The sequence below is a fragment of the Leucoraja erinacea genome, chromosome 14, assembly GCF_028641065.1.
Source record: "Leucoraja erinacea ecotype New England chromosome 14, Leri_hhj_1, whole genome shotgun sequence".
Lineage (NCBI taxonomy): Eukaryota > Metazoa > Chordata > Chondrichthyes > Rajiformes > Rajidae > Leucoraja > Leucoraja erinaceus.
Genome location: NC_073390.1, coordinates 9347139 through 9362043, shown reverse-complemented (window position 1 = coordinate 9362043; position 14905 = coordinate 9347139). Strand labels below are relative to the sequence as shown.

General features: G+C 45.3%; 1 protein-coding gene across 1 annotated transcript in view; it reads left to right on the top strand.

The window, feature by feature from the left end:
* Positions 1–11115: 11115 nt before the first annotated feature.
* LOC129703245 (programmed cell death protein 1-like) overlaps positions 11116–14905 on the top strand; it is a 28743-nt gene continuing 24953 nt past the window's right edge. The window contains exon 1 of the mRNA XM_055645557.1: positions 11116–11713. Within this exon, the coding sequence (XP_055501532.1) occupies positions 11635–11713 (79 nt within the window). The 5' untranslated portion in view covers positions 11116–11634. The remainder of the gene's footprint in view (positions 11714–14905) is intronic.

The window sequence follows — 14905 nt, the reverse complement described above, 5'->3', positions numbered from 1 at the left end:
GTTCTGTGCCGACCTGATGCAATAAACAATCAAAAAGGTTTCATTTCACAGAAAATGTAAGGGATACAAAAAATCATAGGATCGTAAAATAACTTCAAATAATAATCAAATAATCAGGAAGGTTGCATTATTCAGATGTAGGGTTTCCCAAAACATTAATAAGAGAATTAAACTCTGCTTTACACCTTTCCTCAGAAATGGTTGGGTACTGAACAGAAAAACTGTTGTGAAGGTGTTTTTATTCCTAACTTTAAAACCTAAACTTTAACCTAACATAAACCTAACCTGAACTCAAAAAGCTGGAGTAACTCAGCGGGTCAGACAGCAACGCTAGAAAAAAGGAATAGGTGACGTTTTGGGTCTTCAGTCTGAAGAAGGGTCTCGACCCGAAACATATTCCTTTTCTCCAGAGATGTTGTCCGGCCCGCTGAGTTATTCTAGCTTTTTGTGTCTATCTTCAGTTTAAACCAGCATCTGCAGTTCCTTGCTGCACATAAAAACTTAACTACCTTTATGTGGAGACAGCAAGTGAATTTTGTAAAGCTGTAACGTCTTTCCCAGCTGCAGGTTTGGCTGGAAGCAACTGCTGACATCCAGTCAGTCATGACATCCTCCTTCATCCAACCACCCCCATCTCATGCATTGAGAGGAAATGGAAGAAGTAGTAGGCCATTGCACGGCTGATCTGAATGCGAGCTTAACTTCACATTCCTGTCTACCTCAGCAACCTTCAACCCCCTTGCTTAGCTTGTAAACTATCAGTTTACCCCACGACGGAAGGGGGAGGAGTTGTACAGTTCATAGCCACAGGGAAGAAGTATCTCCTGTGGCGTTCTGTACTGCATCATGGTGGAACCAGTCCATTGCTGAAGGTGCTACTGAGGTTGACCAGTGTGCACGGAGGGGGTGAGCTGTATTGTCCAAGATGCTCCGCAGTTTGAGGAGCATCCTCCCCTCCAAGACCACCTCCCATGAATCCAACTCTGCTCCCAGAACGGAGCCAGCCTTCCTGACGAGTTTGTTAATCCTACTGGTGTCTGCAGCCTTCGGCCTGCTGCCCCAGCACACGACAGCGAACAAGATGGCATTGGCTACCACCGATTGGTAGATCATCCGCAGCATCTTACTGCTGACGTTGAAGGAGCGGAGCCTTCTCAAAGGGTACAGCCGACTGTCCATTCTTGTACAGGGTCTCAGAGTTCCTCGACCAGTCCAGTTTACTGTCCAGGTAAACTCCAAGGTATTTGCACTCCCTGGTGAGCTGCACATCTACAGCATTGGTGATGAAAGGGGACAGGGGTGTGTTCCTATCCTGCTAAAGTCCACCACTAACTCCTTAGTCTTGTCGATATTGAGCTGCAGGTGATTCAGCCCACACCACTCAACAAAGTAGTTGACTACACCTCTGTATTCAGATTCCCTCTCCTCAGTGATGCAGCCCACATTTGCAGAGTCATCTGAAAAGTTCTGCAGGTGATAGGACTCCTCGAGTTATATCTGAAGTCCGAGGAGTAGATGGTGAACAGAATTGTGTCTTCGTCAGTTTGCTCCCTAGCAGTGTAGGCTGGATCGTGTTAAAAGCACTGGAGAAGCTTATCCAGGTAAGGACAGGAATGATGGAGCAGGTGGAAGATGGCTTCCTCAACCTCCATCTTTGTTTGGAAAGCGAACTGCAGGGGATCCGGGTAGGGTTTAACCAGGGGTCGCAGGTGAGTGAACACCAGCCACTCCAGGAACTTCATGACGTGTGAGGTCAGCGACACCAGTCTGTAGTCATTGGAGGAGCTGGGACGCATCCTCTTTGATACAGGAACCAGGCAGGGTGTCTTCCACATCACAGGAACCTTCTCCAGGCTCAGGTTCAGTTTGAAGATATGCTGGAGTACTCCGCACAACTCGCTGTGTACACCTCACCCTTCTCCCCTAATTTACACCAAGGCCACTCATGGTGAGATAGCAGATTCAACTTAATCTTTGACAGGCTGACAAACTGCCACTGAATAACATTGAGGATTATGGACCAATTTTGCATAAATCTCAGGAATCCCTTTACTGGCGTAGCTCCAGAATATTACCTTTCTCGGACGGACACACAGGCATAATCTGATGATTCTCTGATCAAAGTAGTAGTGTGCATTATGTTACCCATAAATTGCTGTTAAATATCTATGAATAAATTCACATTGTGAATGTTGATTTGATTTGATTAAGGCTGGGAAAGCACATCTCGGGCCCGCTGACCCTCAGCATAGGAACACCGCAAGGCTGCATACTCTCCCCTCTCCTTTACTCTCTCTACACCAATGATTGCACCCCCACAGACTCCTCTCTCAAGCTTCTCAAGTTTGCGGACAACACAACCCTGATTGGACTGATCCAGGATGGGGACGAATCTGCCTACGGACAGGAAGTGACACAGCTGGCGTCCTGGTGCCTTTGTAACAATCTGGAGCTCAATGCTCTTAAGACAGTGGAATTGATAGTAGATTTTAGGAGAGCTCTGCCTCCCCTCTCTCCACACACCATCAACAACACCACAGTAACATCTGTGGAGTCTTTTAAGTTCCTTGGAACCATTATCTCCAAGGACCTGAAATGGGGGGCCACCATCGACTCCACAAAAAGGCACAACAGGGGATGTACTTCCTGCAGCAGCTGAAAAAACACAATCTGACACAGGCAATGATGGTCCAATTCTATACTACCATCGTAGAGTCTGTCCTCACCTTCTCCATCATGGTCTGGTTTGGCTCAGCCACCAAGCACAATATCCGGAGGCTGCAGGGAATCGTTCAATCAGCTGAGAAGGTTGTTGGCTGCAACCTTCCCACCATTGACGAACTGTACACTGCAAGGGCCAGGAAGCGAGCGGGCAAGATCATCTCTGACCCCTCTCACCCTGGCCACAAACTCTTTGAAGCACTTCCCTCTGGAAGGCAACTCCGGACTGTCCAGACTCACAGCCAGACATAAAAATAGTTTTTTTCCACGAGTAGTAGCTCTACTCAATAACCAAAGGTCTCATTTTGCTCTGGTATTTTATTTAAATCATGTTTAAACTGTAATGTTTTATTATTAATTTTTAATGTTTTATGCGTCATTCTTAATTGTGAGTGTATGTCGTGTTGTTACTTGCAAGTGGAATGTTAATTTTGGCCAAATTGGAGATGCGCGGACACTAAAATTGAATAAAGGCCTCTGGGCTGCTAGGCCATTTGGTCAATTCAAATGTGCCTTTTGCAGAAATGGGACAAGCTGCAGAATGGTGCCAGCTCATCTGGAGCCTAGATAAGAGTTGCAGAATAAGAATGGGTCCTGCAGATTCTTACAATTAGGTGTTAATTTCATGAAACGGGATTGGGTGAATGCAAACCAGACATACACATTGTAAATATTGTTGCAAAGCTTTGATTGGGTTAAGTGTTGAGCCTTGTCTGGGTTTCTTGAACATCTAGGCCCATGTTGCATAATTCATCTCTGTTAACTTGCATCTAGAAACTTCGCCAGGTACAATGTATTAGTTACTATATTATTGGGTTAGGGAAATGTCTACCATGTACTGTGTTAATCGATATTTGTTATTGGGCTGTAAAGAGAACACTCCCGTATGGTTCAACCCTCAGGGTTTGGCGACCTATAAAAGGTAGCTCCCACAAGCAAAGATCTTAGAGCAGAGCAAGATGGGTTACTCTCACGCAAACGTGTAGTACGCTCATGGGCGGATTCATGGGTGATTATAGGACTCATTTTAGCGACCAGTCCCCGCCATCTTGTTCCGCCATCTTGTTCCGCCATCTTGCTTCCGGCCAAAGATCGGATCTTTGTTTCCGCAGCGGGGAGAGGGAGTGTGAGTGTGGGGCCCAGGGCAGCGGGGAGAGGGAGTGCGCGGCCCGGGGCAGCGTGAGAGGGTGTGAGGGGCCCGGGGCAGCGGGAGAGGGAGTGTGTGGGGCCCGGGGCCGCGGGAGAGGGAGTGTGGGGCCCGGGGCAGCGGGGAGAGGGGCATAGGAGGGGGGGAGACATTGTAGTGTGGGGGCAGGCGAGGGAGTGCCGGGGTGGGGTGCAGGGGTGGGATAAGGCCTAGTGTGTGTGAAGTTGCGGGGAGGTTTACAATGTTTCTTATTTAATGTCCCTTGTCTAGTCTGAAATAAAGTTCATCATTGGATCAGAAGAAATATAATTGTGTGTGTTATATGATTATATACATTTATATCACATTCATGTATGTGTGTTTATAAACATTTTATTTTTTAACAAGAATTAACAGAATTATGAACTAATCGAATTATGAATCTAACCCTATATTACACACAAAAACTTCCCCCGCAATGTCAATTACCCTGCGAGTCGGGTCGGGTCGGTTCCGGTTACTACAAAATCAACTCAAACACTGCTTGTGAGCCATTTAAAAAGAAATGATTTAAAAAACATTAAAAAAGACAATTACCAGAGTCAAATTTTATTCTTGACAAGAAATATGAACTGACAGCATTATGAACCTAACCCTATATCACACACACAAACTGTTGCCCCGCAACATTGATTACACTGCGAGTCGGGTCGGGTCAGGTAGGCTCTGGTTACTAAAATGCGCGGGGAAAAATGCCCAGTATCCCCTCCGTCGAGTACTACACGTCAGCCCATTGTATTTCACAGGAGTAGCCCATCTTGCTCTGCTCTAAGATCTTTGCCCACAAGGTCTGTTGTCGATCGTCTGGGAGAACGCTTGGGAATTTGTGACCTTTTGGAGTGTCTCTGCTTGCACAAGGCTAAGAGGGTTTGGCCAAGTCGGAAAGAAGGGGATGAATATTCTGCAGCGTGACTTTAGAGAGCTCGGAAAAATGTTGAAAAGCAGGACCTCCAGGGTTGTTATCTCCGGTTTGCTTCCAGTTCCCCGTGCTGGCAAGAGCAGGAACAGGGAAATACGGGACCTGAACGTGTGGCTGAGGAACTGGTGCACGGGGCAGGGATTTAGATTCTTAGATCACTGGGATCTGTTTTGGGGTAAGGGGGAACTGTACAAAAGGGACGGATTGCATCTTAACAGGTGTGGGACCAGCATTCTGGCAGGCAGGTTTGCCACTGCTACACGGGTGGCTTTAAACTGAATAAGGGGGGTGGGGTGTCGAATGGGATAGTGGAGGATGGAGTTAAAGGGAAAGGGTTTCTTAAATGTGTGAGTGTAGAGACCGAGGGGTGTAAAATGAGGGTAGAAGCAATAGGTAGCAAGGTGAAAAGTAAAAGTGGCAGGCAGACAAAACCCGGGCAAAAATCAAAAAGGGCCACTTTTCAACATAATTGTATAAGGGGTAAGAGTGTTGTAAAAACAAGCCTGAAGGCTTTGTGTCTCAATGCAAGGAGCATTCGTAATAAGGTGGATGAGTTGAATGTGCAGATAGCTATTAATGACTATGATATAGTTGGGATCACGGAGACATGGCTCCAGGGTGACCAAGGCTGGGAGCTGAACATCCAGGGATATTCAATATTCAGGAGGGATAGAGAGAAAGGAAAATGAGGTGGGGTAGCATTACTGATTAGAGAGGAGATTAATGCAATGGAAAGGAAGGACATTAGTTTGGAGGATGTGGAATCGGTATGGGTAGAGCTGCGAAACACTAAGGGGCAGAAAACGCTGGTGGGTGTTGTGTACAGGCCACCTAACAGTAGTAGTGAAGTTGGAGATGGTATCAAACAGGAAATTAGAAATGCGTGCGACAAAGGCAAAACAGTTATAATGGGTGACTTCAATCTACATATAGATTGGGTGAATCAAATTGGCAGGGGTGCTGAGGAAGAGGATTTCTTGGAATGTATGCGGGATAGTTATCTAAATCAACATGTAGAGGAACCAACGAGAGAGCAGGCTATTTTAGACTGGGTATTGAGTAATGAGGAAGGGTTAGTTAGCAATCTTGTTGTACGTGCCCCCTTGGGCAAGAGTGACCATAATATGGTTGAGTTCTTCATTAGGATGGAGAGTGACATTGTTAATTCAGAAACAATGGTTCTGAACTTAAAGAAAAGTAACTTTGAGGGTATGAGACGTGAATTGGCCAAGATTGACTGGCAATTAATTCTAAAAGGGTTGACGGTGGATATGCAATGGAAGACATTTAAAGACTGCATGGATGAACTACAAAAATTGTTCATCCCAGTTTGGCAAAAGAATAAATCAGGGAAGGTACTACATCTGTGGATAACAAGGGAAATCAGGGATAGTATCAAAGCGAAGGATGATGCGTACAAATTAGCCAGAAAAAGCAGCATACCGGAGGACTGGGAGAAATTTAGAGACCAGCAGAGGAGGACGAAGGGCTGAATTAGGAAAGGAAAAATAGATTATGAAAGAAAACTGGCAGGGAACATAAAAACTGACTGCAAAAGTTTTTATAGATATGTGAAAAGAAAGAGATTAGTTAAAACAAATGTAGGTCCCTTGCAGTCAGAAACAGGTGAGTTGATCATGGGGAACAAGGATATGGTGGACCAATTGAATAACTACTTTGGTTCCGTCTTCACTAAGGAAGACATAAATAATTTGCCGGAAATAGCAGGGGACCGCGGGTCAAAGGAGTTGGAGGAATTGAGTGAAATCCAGGTTAGCCGGGAAGTAGTGTTGGGTAAATTGAATGGATTAAAGGCCGATAAATCCCCAGGGCCAGATAGGCTGCATCCCAGAGTACTTAAGGAAGTAGCTCCAGAAATAGTGGATGCATTAGTAATAATCTTTCAAAACTCTTTAGATTCTGGAGTAGTTCCTGAGGATTGGTGGGTAGCAAACGTAACCCCACTTTTTAAGAAGGGAGGGAGAGAGAAAGCGGGGAATTACAGTCCAGTTAGTCTAACATCGGTAGTGGGGAAACTGCTAGAGTCCGTTATTTGGACTCGGGGTTTGCAGTCTCTCCCTGCGGGGGAATACGACCTTTTTGTCGTATTCCCCTTCTCTGCCTCCGTCTGCGCTGAGGCCTAATGGAGCTGACGACCTCGAGGATCCGGAGGCAGAGCACCATCAGGCCTCGCTCTGAGCTCGCTCCCGTGAGGGTGGTCCGACTCAGGGCTGGAAGAGGCTGAGGACGGCCAGCCCGAGGGTGGAACGAGGCTCCCATCGGAGCGGCCGAGCTCGCCAAGGTGCGGCGCTGGCAGCCCGAGGGAGGTTCGGCGCCCAAGTCGGGGCAGCCCAGCCCGGGGGAGAAGCGACGCCCAAGTCGGGGCGGCCCGGTCCGGGGGAGGTTCGGCGCCCAAGTCGGGGCGGCCCAGCCCGAGGCTGAATACGGCACAGTACTCACGTGTGGGTGGCTGGGACGGTGTTCTGGCGGCGGTGGCCTGAGTCCGGGGTTCGGCCGCGGGCCAGCAGCTGCTTCTGCAGGACTGGTGGGCGGCAGCTTCAACCACCCCAGGCCGCGGTGTTTGAGCCGCGGGACTGTTCTTAACATCGTCCGGGGGGGGGGGGGGGGGGGTATCGCCCCAGCGCAGAGGGAGAAGAGGAGGGAAGAGACTGCGACCTAAGACTTTTGCCTCCATCACAGTGAGGAGATGCTGGGTGGACTCACTGTGGTGGATGTTAATGTGTGTTTATTGTTGTTTTATTGTATGGTATTATATGTATGACTGCTGCAATTTCGTTCAGACTTCGGTCTGAATGACAATAAAAGGCTATCTATCTATTAAAGATGGGATAGCAGCACATTTGGAAAGTGGTGAAATCATTGGACAAAGTTAGCATGGATTTACGAAAGGTAAATCATGTCTGACGAATCTTATAGAATTTCTCGAGGATGTAACTAGTAGCGTGGATAGGGGAGAACCAGTGGATGTGGTGTATCTGGACTTCCAGAGGCTTTCGACAAGGTCCCACATAAGAGATTAGTATACAAACTTAAAGCACACAGCATTGGGGGTTCAGTATTGATGTGGATAGAGAACTGGCTGGCAAACAGGAAGCAAAGAGTAGGAGTAAACGGATCCTTTTCACAATGGCAGGCAGTGACTAGTGGGGTACCGCAAGGCTCAGTGCTGGGACCCCAGCTATTTACAATATATATTAATGATCTGGATGAGGGAATTGAAGGCAATATCTCCAAGTTTGCGGATGACACTAAGCTGGGGGGCTGTGTTTGCTGTGAGGAGGATGCTAGGAGACTGCAAGGTGACTTGGGTAGTCTGGGTGAGTGGGCAAATGTTTGGCAGATGCAGTATAATGTGGATAAATGTGAGGTTATCCATTTTGGTGGCAAAAACGGGAAAGCAGACTATTATCTAAATGGTGGCCGATTGGGAAAGGGGGAGATGCAGCGAGACCTGGGTGTCATGGTACACCAGTCATTGAAGGTAGGCATGCAGGTGCAGCAGGCAGTAAAGAAAGCGAATGGTATGTTAGCTTTCATTGCAAAAGGATTTGAGTATAGGAGCAGGGAGGTTCTACTGCAGTTGTACAGGGTCTTGGTGAGACCACACCTGGAGTATTGCGTACAGTTTTGGTCTCCAAATCTGAGGAAGGACATTATTGCCATAGAGGGAGTGCAGAGAAGGTTCACCAGACTGATTCCTGGGATGTCAGGACTGTCTTATGAAGAAAGACTGGATAGACTTGGTTTATACTCTCTAGAATTTAGGAGATTGAGAGGGGATCTTATAGAAACTTACAAAATTCTTAAGGGGTTGGACAGGCTAGATGCAGGAAGATTGTTCCCGATGTTGGGGAAGCCCAGGACAAGGGGTCACAGCTTAAGGATAAGGGGTAAATCCTTTAAAACCGAGATGAGAAGAACTTTTTTCACACAGAGAGTGGTGAATCTCTGGAACTCTCTGCCACAGAGGGTAGTTGAGGCCAGTTCATTGGCTATATTTAAGAGGGAGTTAGATGTGGCCCTTCTGGCTAAGGGGATCAGGGGGTATGGAGAGAAGGCAGGTACGGGATACTGAGTTGGATGATCAGCCATGATCATATTGAATGGCGGTGCAGGCTCGAAGGGCCGAATGGCCTACTCCTGCACCTAATTTCTATGTTTCTATGTTTCTATACAAGGATCGAACCCGCAGTGGTTAGGTATAGTAGAGGGGAACTGTTATTGTGTTTTTCCAAAATAAAGTTTAGATGCCCAAGTGCTTGACTCAGTATCTTATTGACTGGATGGGGGAAGCTTAGAACGATCTATTTACAGGAGAACCAAGTCAAATTCCTTGTATGTGTACATACTTGGACAATAAACATATTCATTCGTTCATTCATTTTCAAAATGCAGCTCATTCAATTTGATTTTTTTAAATTCCTTACCCATTCATCATTAAAAAAAAGGCCATTAAAATATTATAATCATGAGATTCTCTATCCAGTTCTGGTCCATGTATGTAGAGCTTCTATCATTGTAGCGACATTTCGTTCAGACCGTAAGGTCTGAATGACAGATAAAGGATCTAATTCTAATCTAATTCTAATTCTAATTGAATCATGATCAGTGACTACTGTGGTTCACCCAAGGAATTCAACATCCGTGTTAATGAGATGTGACAGGAGCTTTCTGACCCCAGGAAACTCACTGAGTCTGGATGGAGCCCAATGCTGGCAGACTACAGAATATTGTTTCTGGTGTCATCCAGCATTGACTGCTATTAGCACTTCATTGAAAAGGATGAGACCTCTCCAGCACTTAGATGATTTCTCAACATCATCGAGTGGAGGGGATATACTGTGACAGTAGTGTCAAGGTGACAAAAGCACGTTTATTTTGTATTCAGACACTAAGGCGAACACGTTCAACAGAAAGTACTGCTGCATCACTATCATGGGAGCTAGGATACAACCTGACTGCACAACTCATTCACCTTTGGATATAATGGATGTGAAGAGAGGACCGTTTCCCCCTCACCACTATGTTTGGACCCCAGCAGGACCCAAGGACAGTGGGTGAAGGAGTTTGTGGTGGAGCAGGACAGTGAAAGTGTGGGTGGAGAAGATAAGGGTGATTATGCTATTGATAATAATGAGCAGAATGTCATACCTGGAGTATCGTGTGCAGTTTTGGTCTCCTAATTTGAGGAAGGTAATTCTTGCTATTGAGAGTGTGCAGCTTAGGTTCACCAGGTTAATTCCCGGGTTTGCGGGATGAGGAAAGAATGGATCGACTGGGCTTAAACTGGAATTTAGAAGGATAAGAGGGGATATTATAGAACCATATAAAATTCTTAAGGGATTGTACAGGCTAGATGCAGTTTAAGAATAAGGTGTAGTCCATTTAGGACTGAGATGAAGAAAAACCTTTTCACCCAGAAAGTTGTGAATCTGTGGAATTCTCTGCCACAGAAGGCAGTGGAGGCCAATTCACTGGATGTATACAAGAGAGAGTTAGATATAGCTCTTAGGGTTAACGGAATCAAGGGATATAGGGAGAAAGCAGGAACGGGGTATTGATTTTGGATGATCAGCCGTGATCATATTGAATGTCGGTGCTAACTTGAAGGGCCGAGTGGCCTACCCCTGCACCTATTTTTTATGTTTCTATGTTTCTAACGCATCATTGTACTTAACAATCCCCAATACAATCCCAAAGGCCTGTCCCCGCACAACAACAACAAGTACCAGCAACTAGCAGGCAGCAGCTTACCACGGAGGCAAAGGGAATCTGAGGTGGGGTCATTATGGAGGCATGTCCCTGCATGTTACAGCTCCATACGACTCAGATGAAGACCACAACTAGACTTTCGTGACCTGCTGTCAGCCTATAGTCCGCATCTATCCTTGAATGGCTTGAGATGCCCAGCCAAAAGCTTTCAGTAATAAGGTGCCATGACCATGCCTGAATGGGCACATTAACAATAGGATGCTGATGGGAAGTGGTGATTTAGTTATATGCGATTGTGAAATTACAAAAATGGGATTGTTTTAGTAATTCTACAGTAATATACATAGTACAGAATAAAATGGCTGATTTCAAAACATCGATCAGAGTGAATAAACTGCCACATTGCCTCCCATTTGAAGTGAACTTCCCAAACAGTGTGTTTATTATTGCCAAATAAACTCACCATTGGAGAGATCTTCTTTATTCATCCAACTATTTTAGTTTAGACTGTAGATTAATAGTAGCAGAGTTTAGATCTTACTGCCTTGTCATAGTTGGTTAATTGGGAGTCTTAAATAATACACATGCACATAGTTGATTGCTTAGCTATCATCAATGAAAGAGATGCTCCCTCAAAGGGTTCTCCCAATTTGCACGTGTCAATTTTTTTGTTTGAGCTTTTGGTTTTTGTAATAGGAACATTCGGGGACAGTGCACAGGGGGGCAGTGCGAGAAGCCTGCTACCAGTTTCGGGAATCAACAGTCATGGGGTTTGCTGTCAACAAATATCGTAATGGGTACCCTTCCTGTTGGGGAGATCACGTCATGCCAAGGGCCGCCCTCATCTATCTGTGCAGTGTAAAAAAATGAATGTTAGAAAAAAACGAATGTGAGACCTGCAAATCAAAGAGGGTTCATCAAGGAGGTTTGGCTTGAGTGGGCGGTGTTACATATTTGCAACCAAGGTGTGACTGTTATTCACTTGTGGAGAAAACCTGCTTACAGGCATCCTAAGCGCTTAGGAGTGCAGTGTTCAGACAGCTCCTCTTGTCCATGGGTCTGGTTGCTTGGAACTATGAAAGAGATGGCCACAATACTGTTTGCTCATCAAATCTTTCTGGTCCTCTCTTTGTCACTATCGCAAAATGCTCAGGGTAAGTGCAAGTTTTATTTTGTGGACTTTTTAATCTGTTCAACTGAAAAGTAATGTAACGTAGAAACATAGAAATATAGAAAATGGGTGCAGGAGTAGGCCATTCGTCCCTTCGAGCATTCAATATGATCATGGCTGATCATCCAACTCAGTATCCTGTACCTGCCTTCTCTCCATACCGCCTGATCCTTTTAGCCACAAGGGCCACATCTAACTCCCTCTTAAATATAGCCAATGAACTGGCCTCAACTACCTTCTGTGGCAGAGAGTTCCAGAGATTCAACACTCTGTGTGAAAAATGTTTTTCTCATCTCGGTCCTAAAGGATTTCCCCTTTATCCTTAAACTGTGACGCCTTGTCTTGGACTTCCCCAACATCGGGAACAATCTTCCAGCATCTAGCCTGTCCAACCCCTTAAGAATTTTGTAAGTTTCTATAAGTCCCCCCTCAATCTTCTAAATTCTAGTGAGTACATGCCGATTCTATCCAGTCTTTCTTCATATGAAAGTCCTGACATCCCAGGAATCAGTCTGGTGAACCTTCTCTGTACTCCCTCTATGCCAAGAATGTCTTATAGAAGGGGGACAATAGACAATAGGTGCAGGAGTAGGCCATTTGGCCCTTCGAGCCAGCACCGCCATTCAATGTGATCATGGCTGATCATCCTCAATCAGTACCCCGTCCCTGCCTTCTCCCCATATATCCCAACCTTCAAAGGAAGCATTTTTGTTTTTATGACCTATACCTTAAATACAGTGAAATTCATTTTTTAAGTGATCTAGGTAACAAAATCTGTTTATCATCTGCCCTTCAGCTGCAGACTATCTCAAATTACAGACATAATTTCAGATATATTACAGATATATACAAATAGTGCATTAAATCTTGAGAGGAATAGATCGGGTGGATGCACAGTTCCTTGCCCAGAGTAGGGTAATCGAAAATTATGAAAGCTTCTTAAAAGGCAAAGAGTGGCATTTGACAGTGATGCAATGTCTTTATGCAATGACACTAGTCGGATCAATCCACCTTTGCTTTATGTCCAAATGTTTGGTGACTCTCAATTACTCACTATAACATTTTTTTCCATTGTTGATACATAGAGCACGGTTGAAAAATTGTCAATTGGATGATTGGCATTAATACTAGAATAAATATGCAAATCTGATGTTACAGATGTATGTATGTTGTGGGGGAATGGGATAAATGGAAGAGCAGTGAGAGCCGGCTTAGACTTAATGAACAAAATGTCCCCCTTCAATGTCATAAGACAATATCATTAATATAAGATTTATGACTGCATAAAAGTAACAAAGGGGTCTCACATAGAAATTAGTTGGGATGTAGTACTGATTCAATCAAAGTTAAAGACTGAATAATAAATGTAGGAAAGAACTCAATACTAATTTAACGTAAATGAGCATTCATTTGATATGCATGAATTTAGTAGTTACAAAAAATACTTTTAGATTGCTGCCTCTTATGAAACAGGATGCCAAACATTATGGGTGCTTCCTCTTTCCGTGATATGGTTGGGTTGAATATTTCTGTCACGATATTTCCTTGACTTGCGTTAGCTGTTGCTCAATGACGAGAAAACACATTGCAACGTTTGAATTTGGGTTGGGGTGAGGGAGTATATACTTTTTTTTCATAGAGGAGCCCCTTATGTAAACCAGTTGAATACACATACTGAATGCTTGTGAATGCATCCAGTATGTGTATTTAACGCGTCCCAGGAATAGTGATTGTATTTCAATCCTCTGCACATACCCTAATGTGAAAGAGTAAAGGGCCTGTCCCACTTACGTGTCCTTGGCACGCAAATTACGCACCTCGTTGTCGCGTTGAGGCGCATGGGCATCGTGGGGCCAGTCCCACTGAGAAGCGCGGAGGGGTATGGAGTTGTGAGCGACATCGCACAAGCCTCCGAAATTTTTGTAGTGAACAAAATCTTCACGCCAATTGCCTGTCGCGTACCTGATGGCCAAAGTGGGACAGGCCCAAGACCCTGGCGTGATGCAACGTCTCACCTCCAACAGCAGCAGAAGCAGGCAAATGATCGCCGAACTCGGCCTGGGGCTCACGGCCGTTGCGGTCCGGATCCGCCCCCACTTCTATTCCCAGAGCGGGAGCAAAAAAATTGAAGATAGACACAAAATGCTGGAGTAACTCAGCGGGACCGGCAGCATCTCTGGAGAGAAGCAATGGGTGACGTTTAGGGTCAAGACCCTTCTTTCAGACTGAAGAAGTCTCGACACGAAACGTCACGCATTCCTTCTCTCCAGAGATGCTGCGGTCCCGCTGAGTTACTCCAGCATTTTGTGTCCATCTTCAAATGACGTCACGCACTCCAGACGGCTGTGTGTGTGTGCATGAAATCGCGCGCGACCTTCGCGGGACCATCGCGGCTCAACACGACCACCAGGTCGCGTAATTAGCATGCCAAGGACACGTAAGTGGGACAGGGGCTTAAGAAATGTGACCAAATCCCACAGAACAATGCTAAATGCTCTATCTGGTGCCAGAAGGATTCAGTGAGATTCATGGAAACAGGCCATTTGGCCCATCATTTTCATGCCAACTTGTGGGCACATCTTTAGTAACATCATTTTCCAGCATATGGCCAGTAACATTCTATATCCAAGCAATTCAAGTGCATGTCAAGATCCTTCTGCCAGCATGTTTACTCCCGCCACTTTCTCAAGCATTATATTCCAGGTACTAAGCACACCTGGGGGTGAAGATGATCGCCTTCACATTCATTCAAAATCTCTTTCCCTGTACCCTGACTCTATGTCCGTCAGTTTTGTCTATTAGAAATTCAGTTCCGTCGACCTCACTGGAATCAAATTTCAGAGTTACTGCTTGATATAATATATTGCTTTAGTAGTGGAGATGAGATTTTGGGTAAGTTTTTGATTTGATTAATGTGCACAAACCAAGGAAAAACCCTTGTGTGGGTGTTTAAAGGTTGCAACACAAAGAGAAGAATGGAGTTGAGGAGAGGTCAGGTTGAATTAAGACAACAATGGAAATACTACTTATGATTAATTCATAGTATAACTTCCAATGTTGTTATTCATCCTCATTTAGTACAGTTAAACGTGGTACTCAGCATGTAAGAGAATGGAACAAGTTTTGGAGGCAGAGACCATCTCGCTGACTGCAAACAGCATTAGCAAGCTGGATT